We start from the raw sequence: 16438 nt of genomic DNA, 5'->3' as shown, positions 1-16438 counted from the left end.
CACACTTGTCGGCTCTCCCTTGCTGTCTTTTTTAATTCTCTGCCTCGGAGTCTTCTCATCTCTCAATTCACGACTGCAGAAAACCTGCAATCCTCCGTTTCATTTCTTCCTCCCTGTTGTAGTAAACTATCTTATTCTCTCTGCCTTTGTCTGTACAGATGTGCTGGCTATCGGGGACCCTAACCAGTTCACCATCTTGGCTGTGTCCATCGCTGGAGGAATCGCTCTCCTCATCTTCCTAGTGACTTGCTTCATTGTCAGTGGCAGGTAGGGTCAACACTTAACACACACTGATGAGTTACACCATGAGGTCAGAGAGAGAGAGAGAGAGAGAGAGAGAGAAAACAGGCTTGGGTGTGAAATGTGAAAGTGAAAGCGACTGGTAATTTGAAACCTGTTAAAAAACACAGGAGACAATATGGGAAGTTATCCTCCTTTACTTAAAGGAATACTTCACCGATTTGCATCTTTGTGTCTCTTAAGCATCAGTGGGTCACCAATGCATCAAGGTCTATATTGTTTACATAAATCACACGTAGACTGCTAAAGCATGTGTGTGTTCATTTACACACAATGGTAACAGACATCACAGACATCCCAGCACCCGGTGAGGAATTACATGTGGGTGTTCTAAGGCAGGAACCTCCTGGAACTTTGACATTTATGTTGCTGCCAAAGTCAAAGGCTGCGTCAATGCCAATGTGAAGAGCATAGACTCCATGAACACTGTCTTTGAGGGTTAGGCCGCTGGTAATGCTCTGTTTTGCAGCGTGCCAAAGACGAGAGGAAGATGAGACGGGCAAAAAAAAAAGAAAAAAAAAAGACAAATAAAAGAATGCTGAGTGTAAGAGTTGAGATGATGAAAGGATCTGAGTGAGGAGAGTGGAAAGAAGTGCAAGAGAGGGCAAAAAAAAACAGGAGAGGAGAGGAGGGGATGACAGGTTTCTGTGATTTACCATGCCTGTAACTAAATGTTGATCCTGTATGAGCTCTGACTAGATTAGCGACATGTTAGTAACTACACACACACACACACACACACACACTAAAAACATTAGTATTGATTCAGGTGATTGCTTATCAGGCTGAGTGCTCTATTCACTATTGACCAAGAGGGATGTAATTAGTGGAGCCTGTCCTGTAAGGGGCATGTGCACACACACACACACACACACACAAACATATATATATATATACGCACATGTGTATGTATATATATATATATATATATATATATATATATACATACACACACCACACATTCAGGCACACAGACACAACATGTCAACTGGAACACATCAATGTTTTTTAATCAGAGGCAAATTGTGAGGTTGAACCTAACACACTGTAAACACAGTGTGTTATGAACTCACATGATGATTCACACTCACACTCATCATGTTTCACGGGCTGAGGAGGCGTTAACTAGGTATTACAGGGAGGTCGATTTGCTGCTGTCAGTTCCAGGTCTTTCCCTCTCTTCCTCTTTTCTGTCTTCCATTCAGAGGTGGGAACACTTGCGAGGCAGAGGTGTTGATCACTGCTTTCCATTTCCGTTGCGTGTGTGTGTGTGTGTGTGTGTGTGTGTGTGTTTTGACTTGTATTTGTTACCTCTTCAGGACCTTTTGTGGCATAAACATGAGGTTAAGGTTATGTTGATGGTAAAAGTTAGTTAAAGGCTGTTCCAAACGAATGGAAGTCCATGCCGTGTCCTAAGAAGAATAGCTGTGCAAGCGTGTGTGTGTGTGCTGTGTTTGTAACAGAGAAATTAGGAGAGGATGAAAGCTGCATCAGAGGAGAGAGGAGAGACAGAGAGAGAGCACTGGGGGAGAAAGAGAGGGACATAAGTGAAGTACAGGAGAGACACAAGTGGAGGATAAAATGAGAACATATTAGAAAGGCACAGGCAATGTCCGACCGCAGCCGGGAAGGGTGAGGAAGTACGTTTGAAGTATGTTTGCGCAATTGGAGAACTCCATTTTGAGATGTTGTCAGAGATGGAGAGAAAGAAGAGGACAGCTTGAGAGAGATGGAGAGAGCAGAAGATTGATGGAGGGAGGAGAGCCAGTGGGGGGAAAAGGAGAGGGACAAGGAGCACAAAGATGAAAAGGCATAGATTACAAGTGTGTTTGAAAGAGTAGGAGGTGGAGGAGGAGGTGACAGAAGGGTCTGGGAGATGATGGGTGGGTGATTGGGTTGTTTGGTGCAATAGGAGTTTCATGCTCGGGGTCGGAAAATAATGATTGGTCGGTCTCTTCTTGTGTTGGCCGTACCTCCTCCTTTTCATCTGTTCCATCTTATCTGTCAGTCGGTCAATGTCTCTCCCTGCTTTCATTTCACTCTCCACAGTGCTCTCTGCCTTTCTCTTGGTTTTTGCCCACCTTGTGGCTCCGCGGCTTTCATTTCCGATTCCCTTCTTCAAATTTACATTTGGATAAAAAACAGAAAGAAAGGGAAAACCCTCTAATGTATCGAGAATGTGCTGTATTTGCTGAGACGAGTTCAGTGTGGACAATGATTAAACTAGAATTGAAATTGACACCGTGAGGCAGTCAGGGTTGAAATGATTTCCCACTAGACATTTGTTAAGACCTTTTCCCCTGAAATGCCAGCTGTTTAAATCATTTTCCCAATGCTCACTAGACTGCAAGGAAGTGTCAGAGTTTTTATAGTTCACCTGCTGAATCTACAATCCGGACCATATTTTCAACAGCTTGATAGAGGGTTTTTTTTTTTTTTATCACTGAACTATAATATAACAATGTGCAGCGCACCCTCACAGCCTCTCTGTCTTTCTCTCACATAGACACTTGCACACATGGACTGCCAGCGCTGCACTTCCCACAGCCGTTACTGGCAGGCTAGTGAGCAGCTATGCCTCATAAACGGGCTGATTTGCAGGCCATTCTGTTCTGTCCTGTTCTCGTTTAATAAAGTGCTGTTATGCTATTGTTACAGCAGGAGGGAAAACACGAGAAAGCACTGAAAGCTCCTCAGACGCAGCACGCCGCTGACAAATCGCATCAGTTATTGCTGCGCGCGAGCCATCATTGTTCTGCAAGTGTGCGGCGCAGGAGAGTGTTTGTGTGTGTGTGTGTGTGAAGTTGGCGCTTTTGTCCTCCCCGAGGACATTTTGGCAAGCTGGCAGGTGTGAGCGATGGGAAGCCAGTAAGCGACTGGGAGAGACATGGACTCAGCAGATGGCCTTTCACTCAAACAGTGCCCTCCCCTTTGGTCTGCACTTTTACGCACTCCTTGTTGAACATGTCATAGCTTCTGGCATCAAGCATCTGTGTGTATGCATGTGTGTGTGTGTGTGTGTGTGTCTAATGATTCTTCATCCTCACAACCGTGTCCTCTGCAGTAGTAGAGCTGGAGGCCTTGTTTAAATGCCAGATTGTTCTTAATGTGGGAGTGTTTGGTGAGCAGCAGCAAACATGGCCTTGCTCCATCTCAGCTGTTCCTTCTTCTGTGCAGTGTGAAGTGCCGCCTTCACTTTTTTGCGCTGCGCTGCTGAACTTCTTCTTTTTTTGTTTTTTTAAACATTACACAATGTCTGATTTGTCTGAATCAGACACACTATGTTTATAGGTCACATCTTTCGTCTTCTTATGCGTTGTTTAGTCAAACTTATGAGTCACTTTATATCTACTTTATATGTCGTGATATAAAGTAGCAGTAGAAATAGACCGTTTTTTATTTTATTTTTGTGTATAAAAACGTGTCAAGCGAACTTTGAACTGCGATGTATTTCCATGTCTCACCAATTCAACCTGACTTTAAACATTGTGAGTTTCTCATCACATTGCCTAGGTTGTGCTGACAAAAAAAAGGATATATCTATTATTGCACGTTCTTATACCCTCTGTATATACTGTACGTTTAAACATGGTAATGGTGTCCTGAGGTTGTTAATACAGTGACACATCCTGTTGCTGTGCACGTCTGCACGTATAAGCTCTTTCACCTCCACAGCATCTGCTGTGCAGCCCAGGGTTATTCTTAAAAAACGCCTGAACGACTGAAAAGAGGAGAGGAAGCCTGACAAAAAAAAGACCCAACTCTTAACTCACTGCTACTACGTTGCCTGTAAGTGACACGCTTATGTTTGATCCACTACTCTGCCACTCACTGTTTCTTTAAGCAACTCGAGCCACTGTTTAGCTCTTGTTGCCATGTAAATGTCATTTATTGTTGGGTGGAAACAAGCGTCTTCGTGGTCAATAGTTCTCCGTAAATGATCTTGTTGCCACACAGTTCTTTAAGCTGGTGCACCAGACTTATTATTCCTCCTGCAGTCTGCCAGTTGCACCTGCGGTAACTTGTCATTTTCTCCTCACGGAGCTAAAGTGGGAGAAAATGAAATAAAAACAGCAAAAAGCAGCGTAAGAGAAATTGTAGACGGGATTTTTGTGGGTGTGTGTGTGTGTGTGGTTTGGATGTTAAACCACAAAAACTGGAAATAGGTGACAAAATCAGGAACAAAGACACAAACAATAAACCAAATATTGCCAAATGGTGGTGAATTTGGCGGCAGCAAAATCCACTGACGCTTTCTCGTCCCTGTGGGTGTTGTTGATCTATTTGCTTGATAATAGCACTAATAATGATTTTGTGTGTGTGTGTGCGGTGTCCATGTATTCAATGATAATGATGATGATGATGTGTGTAATGTCGTCGGCTGACGCTTGCATGGTGGCGCTTTCAGTGACTGTGGCTACACTTAAGGGTGGAGCCAAGTACGGCTTTGTCTGCAGAAGAAGCCTCGAAAGTCGCTCACAGACAACGCCGCGACGGCGGCGCGCTGCCGCAGGTGCGAGGCCGTCTCACTCAGGCTTCATGCAAATGAGCAGATGTCGCAGAGGAATCGATCAAATGTCCCACAGTCGGGGGAGAAATTCGGCGCAGTTTTAGGGCTTGTGTTTAAAAGTTTACAGCACACTTAAATACATTTACTGGAAACAAGCACACGTGATGTGATTATGACCGAATCAAGTTGCGTCAGCGTCGCCGCGTCATTGAGGGGATTAGTTTCACACTAATCTACACACTGATCTGTATATGCAAATATGTGTAGATACACTTCTCTTAATGGCAGATGACATGCATCTCTGCTTCCTCTCGCACTTGACCTTCTCACACCAGTTTGTTAAAACGTTACATCAATTACCACAGTGTGGCTCACTGCTTCTTCTCCACACTCCTTTCCTCTTCCTCTCCTCTTCCTCTCCCTTCATTTGCACTCTCTTTAATGAGTGGCAGTGGAATGAAATGTGTCCAAACAGGGTGTTAATGAAACATAGACAGATTTATTAGTCATAACTCTTCAGCTAATCATTTCCCCTTCCTAATTATTAGCCTGAGCTGAGTAAATCTTTTTACACTGTGGTCAGAAAGTGCTGATCCAGTGCCAGACATGGCCAGGATGGAGAGAGAAAGAGAGAGGAAGAAGAAGAAGAAGAAGAAATTGTTTTCCTGAACTCTCGGTTTCGTTGCGCGTGTCTTTTTTTTTTCCTTCCGTGCTGTTTTGATGCTTAATTAATGATCTATAATCAGCTTTCATCAACCTCTTAGTTTATTAGCACCCAAGCAGTGAATGCATTTTGTTTCTCGGGGCTGGAGGCTTCATTTTGCTGTAAAATTGTGAATTTAATCCATTGATTTCATTCCCTGTAATTATTTTTTATTTAATAGCTTGATATCAAATGGAATAACCATTGTCAGGAGTAATGATGGAGAGCAGATAACCACAGCTGGGTGTGTGTGTGTGCGAGAGTGAGAGAGAGAGAGAGAGAGAGAGAGGTGGGGGAGGAGGGATAGATGTGTCATTTCAATGTGTCATGCCAAAAGGGTGACTAATGATTTACTGATTTCATTTTTCAATTCACTCTGATTAGCAGCAGGGAAAACAATGGGAAATTAAAGAGAAGAGGACCAAAAAGGAAGGGAAATCGAGAGGAAAAGAAGGGAAAAGAAAGGAGAGACATGCAGTATGTCTGTATGAATCATCTCCGCCGTCTCAAAGTGTATCTTTTTTTTCTTACTTTGGTCTTTGTAGCCAGCAGCCTCTAATCCTATAAAAGGCAGCCGCTCATATAAAGCAAAGCGGGCGATAGCAGCAGCAGCAGCAGCTCAGAGCTACACACACTTTATAAGCTCTCGACACAGCTCAGGTCAGCAATAGTCCAAGGTTATTCACTTCACTTACATGAAGATAAGCGGTGTCGCCACTTGTCTCCGTCTCTATCAAAGGCCCATTATCATCCAACCACACAACGTTGTTTGTCTTTGCTCCTTCTCCGCTACATTATTTCAAAGTCGGAGTTCTGTCCCACTTTGTTTCAAGGTTATTCCACCATCCGTAGCCCACTCTGAGCTCTTTTCAAACCCGCTCCCGTCTTCAGCGCATAATCAAACTTCCTTTATCTGTCCTGCCTGGGTTTCTGTTCTCTGCTTGATCTTCTCTTCTGTGGTGTTTTCTGCTTTTCCATCTTCTACTCCTCGTGTCCCACTCTGGCTCAGACAGGCACGCCAGTGGCTCACCGGACATTTCTGATGTGATAACCACTTATGCGAGTTGTTAAACGCTTTAACAGCAGCACCACGTCTGACAGAGGTCGTTCTCCTAATTACACACTGTACTGTCAAACCACAGAGGGGCCCCAGCAAACTAAAATAACAGCAAAAACACTGTTTTCAATTAGAAGGAGAGTGATCGCTCCCTCTCTGTAGCCGAGAGAGAGACTGGAAGGGAAATGGAAGCAGCAATCAAGCCTGAGGCTAATGGACCAATACATGAAGACTTGGCATAATACTGACAACATCAAGTGGCAGACCTGCTCTGTCACACATTATATAAAAATGCATTGAGACCGCATAAGGACATTCCCCTCATGGCATGCCCTTCAGTCTGTGATAATAAGTAAAGCTTGCAAATAGGAATTAAAGGAGGAGAAAGTTCTGATTCAAAATATGTGGAACATCATAATTGGTCTTGAGTATTGAGTGATTATGCTCATTCTAAACCGACTCTGATGTCAGTTCTGGCTGAAGAGCTTTCACTTGACGTAAAGATAATGGTGAGTTCCGTTCTCACCCCCGTGTTTATTTTTTTATTTTTTTTATCCCTTAGTAATTAGTGTGTGGCACCCGGGAAGCAATGGGGGTTGGGTACCTTGCTCAGGCTGGCACCCCAGCCCTTTTTGACCTGTTGGGGAACTCAACCTGGCGACCCCCCGGTTACAAGCCCAGTTCCCTTTCCACTTGGCCATGGGATGCCCAATTTTTAGTTTATGAGAGTTGATGTGCGTGCATCTCTGTCGAGTGCGCTGAATATTCTAAATTGTCCGTCCGTGTTAATCTGAACGTATCGATCCGAGCTCTGCGATGCACTGTCGATCCGTCCAAGGTGTTTCCTTGGTTTCTGGACACGGCACTCTGGCAGAAGATCCAACATTGACTGATCCTGAGCAGGGATTGTGTGGATGAAAACAATGAATGGACACGGCACTAAGATTTTAAGTGACCGAATGAAAGAAGGCGCAATCGTTAGAGCTTCTTCAATGACTGCTCTTGTCCGTGTGAATGTATTGTTAGTGACGACCTTTGTAGCCTTCTCTTTCACAGCCATAATGATGACTGACACTTCCCTTCTTTCATTAGTTTATCATGTCTCTTCCTCTTCCTCTGGTTCAGAACGCGTTGTGCCTTTTTAATTCTTTATGTCATGAAACCTCCATTCACAAAGTCAGTATTCGACATCTGTATCCTTCCTTATTTCCTTGTTTTAGCTTTTCTATTCAGAGCTCTTTCTTGTCACATTATCTGTGGTAACACAAAAAGTGGCTCACCCCTCTTCCTGTCTGCATCTTGTATGTTAACCTTCGAGTTTCCATCCCTACCCCCTCCTCTCCCCACTCTTCTATTCCCCTCCATTTGATTGCTTGTTAGTTGGTATGCAGGCTTGGACCCCCATTGTGCGTTCTTGCCTGTCAGCACTCTCTTTTTTCCATCTCCCTTCCTCGCTCTCTGTTTCTTTATGTCTCCTCCAGCTCCTGGTGTCCACTCCTTTCAAAACAAAGCACAAAGAAGGAGAGTGGAGGACAGGGCCTGTTGGGGGGGATGGATAAATGGATGGAAACAGAAGAAGAAAAAGACGATTTGTGGGTTATTGGATAAGGGAATGTTTGAACCTCAAGCTTAAATAAAAAAAACTTCAGAAAGATGCCACTCCTGAGATAAAGCAGGAGCAGCAAGGGAAACCATGGGAGGGGCTACCGCGATATGGATGGAGTTCTGCGAAGGTAGAAGCTTGCTAGCAGAATGACAAATGGGTCTCGAGTGACAGAGCATTATATTAAAAAAGTAAATTGATATGCAAATGTGGAGTGTGTGGCTTTGGAGGACAGGGATAGCCTGTTGTCCTCAGTGAAGTGGAACAGCGAGAGGCAGAAAGAAAAGTGTGAGCTCTGGTGTGATACTGATATCACAGTCCATTAGCGTGTGTGTTTTTGCATGAAAGGTGCAGGTGTGTGTACTCTAAATCTGCATAAATATGCTGTACATCTGTGTGGGTGGGACGTGCATTGGCGGTATGAAGCGCGCAGTGCAGCTGGACCGACACTAAATGGAACAATGGTTTCCCGCAGTGAAAGATGGTGCTAACTTGGACAAGCAGCAGCGAACGGGGGGGGGAAAATGATCAGTTCTGACTCAAGAACAGTGTGTTCACACTATAAGTGTGACATCACAAACCAATTGCAGGCTGCTCACCTCTTCCCAAGGCTGTGTGGTGCATCTCTTTCACTCATTTGAAAGAGATCGAGCAATAATGCCATGGCATCCTCCGACAATATTTTTAAATCCCAAAGATTGCACTTATACGTTTAAAAAAAATATCGATCCATTCATTCCTGCATGTGCTTCACGTCAGCACTGACAGTTAAACAGTGAACCACAAATGTGGATCTCATAAGAAGTCACCGCTCCACGGCCTTCAATCACATCACGTGATCTTCCTCACCTGATTGACCTAGTTAAGGTAAGGGTCATAGCTCTGCAACAACCTCTCACCCAAATTGACTTACTGATGAACCATCGGATGACATCACAACAATCCTTTTCCTTATTTACTTATTAAAATATTTGAAGATACCTTAAATTCAGCATTAAAAACATAACAGTCGAGACAGTTTGGGGGAGTGGTAAAAAAAAAATGTCTTATATGATTAAATAATTCCTTCATTTGGTCATCGTAACTTGTCCTGAGAAACATTCACGTTCATACTGTGAACAAAGGCTCTTAAATTTAAAATGGAGTAGTGAAGTTGAGCGGGAAATACGCAAAGCACTCGAGCTATATTTAAAAACACACACATTTCAAACATGAACACACACACAGAGAGAGAGAGAGACACGCACACGCGCGCGGCTGTTGCGGGCAAACACAAAAGCCACAGCCATGTCAGGTTTTGTGCCATGTTTAAGACTGCAGCGCTAATGATTCATGACACTCCTAACTGGAGAGGAGAAATGAGTCGCTCTGTAATTACTATGGAAATGTGTTCATTTCCCATCAGACACACACACACACACTCACATATGTTGCCATGCACCCGTGGAGACGCACATACGCATCCCGCATTGATGAGGGGAGTGTCGTATTTGATGTAAAAGTGTGTGTGTGTGCTGTATGAGTGGTATGAGCCAAGTAAATGTGTTCACTCCCGTGGGACTGTCACACTTGGAGCAGAGGTGTGACCCATGTCCCCATACCCCATATGTTCAGAACACGTGTGTGTGTGTGTCAAGGGGGTTATGATCTCCCGTTCGTCCCTCTGTGATCGACTGGCTTCAGCCCAGCTGATAACCAGGTGGGGCCCAGCCCCCTCCTCCTAATCTCCAAATACCAGCAACCAGTCTCTACCCTCATGTGAGTGAGTGTGTGTATTCCCAAAACAGCCTATTGATGTCTGGGTTATACCATGCATTCAGCTGCGTAAAATCAACAGTGAGATTAAACACTAAATTACTAAGATTTACTAAGCCTGGCAAGACCCCACCTTTCTCCATTTCCATCACTGCGTGTGTGTGTGTGTGTGTGTGTGTGTGTGTGTCTCACATTCTTAGTCATAATACATTACCCTGTCTGGCATCAGCATTCCTCTCGTTTGTTATTTTTGTTTTGGTTTCAAGTCTCCTGCCACGTCTCTTCATGAAAGCATTGTTTGACTTCTTTCTCTTCTCCTCTGCGCTCCTCCGTAGTGCTTCTTTAAATCAGATTTCCTGTTAATCTTGGCCTTAAGCCCGAATCAATTTGTCTTCCTGACGCATTGCACAGACAAACCGATTGGTCTCTGCTTTACCTGTGCAGCCCTCAAGGAGGTTACAAGGAGAGGAGAGGAGAGGCGAGACGATGCCATAGTATTTATGTCATGTTTAGTACCTTATTATCTGAAACTTGTGCTACATTTTATGTAAAATAAAATAAAATAAAATTTAAAAATAAGAAAGTGCTTTAAATCTCACAGACAGTCTTATTGGTGGGTGATTAGGGCTGTTAAACACTGTTGGCGACGAACAGTGGAGGAGAAAGAAAATATCCTGACAGACACATATAACACTGCAGCATCACACACAACAACCCTACACAAAGGTACGCACACACACACACACACACCCCCCCCCCCCCCCCCCCCGTGAGGTCTGTAAAACAGAATAAGTTTAACACTTCCTCGCAGCTGGACAGCAGGGTTGAGTTGATCAATTCGTCAATATTTTGTTGTGGTCATCGAACTGACCCACACTGCGGGGTGTGTGCATGAGTGCACGAGGGAATGGGGGAAGCACATAACAGTGTGTGTGTGTGTGTGAGTGTGTGTGTGTGTGGGTGTGTATGAGACCCATGATAATGTTAAAGGCATTAGTTAACGGCTAGAGGGGGGTGATGAAAAAAAGAGACGGGTGCATGGGTCTGCTTCTATAGGGACATCTGTCACACACACACACTTATACATTTATAAATCTATATATGTGTATATATATATATATGTTCACTCTCTCACTCACTCATCCTCAGGCAAAACAGCTCAAAGGGAAGTGTGGAAGTGACAAGTAAAAATAGAAAAGAAGGAATACTTTTTCTTTTTCCTCCAGGCTCGTCTTATACTTTTAGGGCTGTCGAGCAAAAAAAAAAGAGAAAAAAAAAGAGAAAGTATCTCGTTGTTCGTACACACACAGCTGTTGGGTATCACCGAGATACACTGAAAATATTGCTCGCTAACTTTTACGGCGCAAAGCCCACAAGCGCGGCACATCGGCACCGACGCGAGAGCACGTGAGGTCTTCCACGCATGTGAATCTATATGCTGCGGCTCTACAGAGTCTCTACAGAGTCTCTACAGAGTCATCATCCAGCTTTGCCTTTCTCTTTTCAGGCACTGTGGATATATCAAAGCCAAACAGGACCCGGATGAGGAGAAGATGCAGTTCCAGCACGGCCGAGGTGAAGACACACACACACACACACACACACACACACACACACACACACACACACACCGATATGTATTATACTTTTGTAGATTCCCACCACCCACATAACCAAATGCCCACTGACTCTGAAACACTGTGTCATGCACTGAAGTCCACACTTCCTGCAGAGGTTATCCAGTGGGGGCCGGAAACAACAGACACGAGGACCAGAAACTCAGTTTGATAGAGTCAGTCTCATGTTTCACGGCTGTTTTATCTACTCACATACATTGTTCCCATGCTCTCATTTGTACCAGAAGAAGATAAAGTGTCCGAGCCTCCGCATTTCGGCGCGCAGTAGCTCTCTCAGGCGATTAAAGCGCGTTGTTTCACACTTCCTCGCACAAATGTTTGCTGCCAGAGTGAAGCTCCTTATGAGCTCCTGTTAAAATGATGAGTCATTTTAACACCACCGCTAACACAAAGCAGTTATGTGTTTTATTATGTAATCATTTGCAGTGTCACTCAAACAGGCAACCTACGCTCAAGCGCTTCAAAGTACGAATCAGTGTCGGCACAATCCCTTATTCTTCAGTGACCTACTTATAATATTCACTTTGCTTTGAGGAACTACAGAAACCATAATGAAGCAAAGGTGAATTATGTTACGATACGTCCAGCAATGACCTCAAACCTCCTCATTTCTCCACTTTTCCACCCCCTGAAGTTAAGCTTCCAGGCAGCAGGACCTACATCCATCCTCACACCTACGAGGATCCCAACCAGGCTGTTCGAGACTTCGCCAAAGAGATCGATGCTTCCAATATCCGTATAGAGAGGGTCATTGGAGCTGGTGAGTTGGCAGTAAAACAGCAGTGGGCTGCATTAATAACTCATAAGTGCAGTCCAAATATTACCTCGGTGAATCCCAATGACTTGTGTGGGTCGTTTTAAAGGAGTCATTTCAGTCATATTTTCATGCATGCACCGACCTCCTTAAATTAACGAAATATTTCCCCCTGGGACGGCTTGATACCGCTTGTTTTTGTCCATTACCAATACAGATATCACAATGTTGCATGTTGATGTTGAATATCAGCCTCTTTTAAACCACTTACTTGGCTTTTGAGAAGATATTTTTCACTCTGAGCTCATCAAAAACATTGTGCTTGTGTGTGTGTGTGTAGGCGAGTTTGGGGAAGTGTGCAGTGGTCGTCTCCGCGTGCAGGGAAAGAGGGAGATCTACGTGGCCATCAAGAGTCTGAAGGCGGGGTACTCGGACAAACAGAGGCGGGACTTCCTGTCCGAGGCCTCCATCATGGGACAGTTCGACCATCCCAACATCATCAGGCTGGAGGGCGTCGTCACACGATGTGAGTGATGGAAATCATTTTACAAAAACCTACGTGGTCCTGCACGGGCGAGCGGATGAGGCGCTGGGTCGTGTTATCCTCTAACTCCGCTTTTCTTTTGTCTTGGATGTGTGCTGTGTGCTGCGAGTGCGTACCTGTCTCACACACTCACACACACACACACGTGTATGTGTGTGAGCCCCAGTAGAGCTGCTGGCGACGTTAATGTTGATCCTGGATCAGATAAAAGCTCCATTACCATGGCAACAACACTCATGACGCAAGGCAGTGTGCATGTGAACGGCGACTGTCCGTCTCTCGAACAGCCCACTTGTTTACCTCACTTGATTGTATTAGCCAATTAGAGCGAGCGAGTGTTCATGTAGGTGAGATAGAAACAGGCCTGGTTTGACAAAGGGGCTGATGATGTTATCGCCAAGTCTCGCTCTCCCAGTGCACGCACACACACACACACTTGATCCTGCTCTCATGTTATATCTCAGACTCCAGTCTCTCTCAGTCAGTGTCCATCTCCTCTTTTCTCCCTCCAGTGCTCACTCTCTCTCTTTCTCTCTCACACACTAAATCTAAACTTCCCAACTTTCTGATCGCTCGGCTGTTTGAATGATCCCTGCCCCCACGACACTGAGGCCGTTTGTTTTATAGATTTAAACAAAGGAAAATATGGAAAAAATCAGTTCCGCGTCGTCATTTAGTATCGATTGTCGAGTGTAGTGACACCATGGTTTCTTTTAGCTTCCCTCCAAGAACCTACACTTTAATCTAACCGGATAAAAACCCCATTGAGATCAAGACCTCTTTCACAAGGGTGACCTGGCCAGGGAAGGCAAACAGCAGCAGAAATATAAAGTTCATATATGAGAGAAACTAGGATGATGGTTTACGGCAGACTCTCCACAGGCTGTGTTGCAGTACATCTAATAGCGAGTCATACTGTGATCTCGTATATGTTTAATGTCCACTCGGTGCCGGTGTCTCAGCCGAACGTGTCCATGCAGCGGTGGCTCGTGAGCAGGTATCACAGAAGCTGCTGCGATCCGTACGGACGGCAGGCGACCGAGTAGCGTCAATGTGGACACGCAACCTTTTCACACACCAAGTGTGTTTACTCATCAGCTGGTTACCCACACACACACACACACACACACACACACGGGAACCACTGCTCTGCTGCTCAGATCTGACATGTTGTTAAGCAGGTGTTTGTCAGACGACTACAGACGGAGGCAGGGGGAAGAATGAGGCCGCTCGTACAGAGAAATAAAATTGTAAATATGCAGGCAGACAAATAAACCTCTGCTCTTTTCTCCCTCTCTCTCTCTCTCTCTCTCACACACACACACACACACACACACCTATATCTTGAGACCATCACACTGGTGCTCAGTGGCACTTAGGCTGACGACAAAAGAGCAAATGCATATGCATCTGCTTTTATCATAAATATTAATAATTCATAAAGTTAATTGGATGTGTTTTTTAGCCTCATGAATATTCAGTAGAACACACAATAAAAATTAGACGCCTCTGCATTTCTTCTTCATTTTCCTCACTCTGTCATCTGCTCTCTCTCTCATTCTCTTAATTATGCGCGGCGTTTAATAACTGTGACCTTTGTTTAGCACGAGTGCGGCGGTTTGTAAATGTATGGCGGCGACAAATGTGTTTGTTTTATTCCGACAAGCGGGCATGCAAGTGTGGCACTCGCATGTCTTTTTCAGCGGCCGACACTTTTGTAATTCGAAGTGCAATCAGAACCCGGGCTCTTTCCGCTTCCGCTTCACGTGAATACGGAAACGCGCGTGCCTGTGTTTGTGTAACGAGCGCCTGTGTCTCCTCGTGTGTCTCTCTTCTCACCTGTCGTCACGGCACATTGAGAAGCTGATAGAGCTCCTCAGAAACAAATCTCACTAGCGGAGCCGTAATTTCACAGGTCACAGCCCAGGGTGCGTATGTGTGAGTGAGGGGGTGAGAGTTGAGATGGGTCAATAATTCCTTCAGGCTCTTTTTTTTTCCTCCAGCACAGCTGGTCCCTTCACACAAGCCTCCTTCTAATCAGGCCGACTGACCCCGACGACTGCTCTGGGCTCAGGTGCTGGATTGGTTTGCGAAGGTGTGAGCAGTAGTAGAATCAGCAGTAGGACAATTTGGAGAGGCATCAGCAGTCGGCCAAACAGCAGAAACAACAAATGACCAGCAGCAGTGGCGGCGGCAGTAGATGTGTTTCGGCTCATGAGTAGTCCAAAGCCCAAAGAGATTAAGTTGACATTTATAAAAGTGGGACAACTTGTCTTATGAAGAACTGGAACAGTAAAGGCAAACACTCCAAGATACTAAAAATGCAAGCGTTTAGAAAAGAAAGAAAAATAAAATCTGAAGTTTGAAGAGTTCTTAAGATGTTGTTGTTTTCATGTTATTTAAACAGTTCATTAGACAAATCTCCTTATGTAAAGCAGAGTAATGCTATTAGACACTCTTGTTCATGATGTGACTAAAAGTGACAGTATTCCCATTTTTGAAGCTTCCTGCTCCCGTCCCGTTTCAGTGGTTTATCTTTGTGTATTTACGCGTTTGCTCGCTTCTGTACAGCGTTAGGCTCCAGATTTAAAATGCCTGTCTGAACGCGGATGACTTTTATTTAAAAACCACCATTTTCAAATGAATGTCTAATGGTGTGCATGTAGCCTGTGGCTTGAGGTTGTGTGTGTGTGTGTGTGTGTGTGTGTGTGTGTGCTGTTTAAAAGCTCATAAGCCCTCATCCCCTGCCGTGTGCCACTCTAATAACCTCCTCCGCTGTCTGTCACCTGATTGTTGCTATTGTTATGCTAATTAAAGCACTGCATATGAAAAAAAGAAAAAAAGAGAGAGAGGGGGGTGGAACTATAGATCTTTCTTGTCGGTGTATTTCTTGACACATCGGACGGGTGCAGCAGCAGATCGGTCCCCGCTTTCCTCCAACCCTCCCTCTTCCCTTGTTCCATCTCCTTATCATCCCTTCATCGCCCGCATCCCTCATTGTATCCATCCGTCCTTTATGTGTTTTACAATCGCTGCAACAATCGGCTCATTTAGGAGACCCTTAATTACCGCGCGCCATCTCATCGGCCCACATGGCACCCCATTCAACACACACACACACACACACTGTATAGCTGACTTTAAGTGATGTTCTTATTTTGAATGTGTATGCAGGACCTGAGACAAATGAGCAAGAGGTGGAACAGGGGGGGGGAAGTACAGGCAAAAGGTGAAGATGTAGGGGAAAAGGGGGGGCGATGGATGAGATAGGATCCAAGTGTGAGGAAATGAGAGGAGATGGGTGTTGAGAACAAATCACGGCGAGAAGGCGAAGATGTGCAAAAAGATTTGAGGGGGGAAAAAAAGGGGGCAGATAGATGAGGCGGGAGACAGCGAAAAGACAACCGTGAGGAAATGAGAGGAGAAGAGAAAGCCTGGGGTGGGGGGGGGGGGGGTGTGTGGCGTTGGAGGGATACGGTTATTGAGTTTCTGTCTCTCTGTTTCTCCACACCCCGGCATCCTTGCATGGTGCTTCCCAGAACAGAGATCTGCCCTGTGTTAAAAGCATTGTATCA

The 16438-nt window shown here is 44.9% G+C and overlaps 1 protein-coding gene and 1 long non-coding RNA gene across 3 annotated transcripts in view; one reads left to right on the top strand and one right to left on the bottom strand.

Moving 5' to 3' along the window:
* Positions 1 to 16438, bottom strand: part of LOC131470040 (uncharacterized) — a 129712-nt gene that overhangs the window by 21517 nt on the left and 91757 nt on the right. The gene's annotated exons all lie outside the window — the stretch shown is intronic.
* Positions 1 to 16438, top strand: part of epha4b (eph receptor A4b) — a 73077-nt gene that overhangs the window by 42979 nt on the left and 13660 nt on the right. For both annotated transcript variants that reach the window (XM_058645502.1, XM_058645494.1), the window contains exons 10-13: positions 159 to 267; positions 11436 to 11503; positions 12200 to 12325; positions 12660 to 12845. In XM_058645502.1, the coding sequence (XP_058501485.1) occupies positions 159 to 267; positions 11436 to 11503; positions 12200 to 12325; positions 12660 to 12845 (489 nt within the window). The remainder of the gene's footprint in view (positions 1 to 158; positions 268 to 11435; positions 11504 to 12199; positions 12326 to 12659; positions 12846 to 16438) is intronic.

The sequence above is a fragment of the Solea solea genome, chromosome 1 (assembly GCF_958295425.1).
Source record: "Solea solea chromosome 1, fSolSol10.1, whole genome shotgun sequence".
Classification (NCBI taxonomy): Eukaryota; Metazoa; Chordata; class Actinopteri; order Pleuronectiformes; family Soleidae; genus Solea; species Solea solea.
This window is presented reverse-complemented; position numbering and strand designations above follow the sequence as displayed.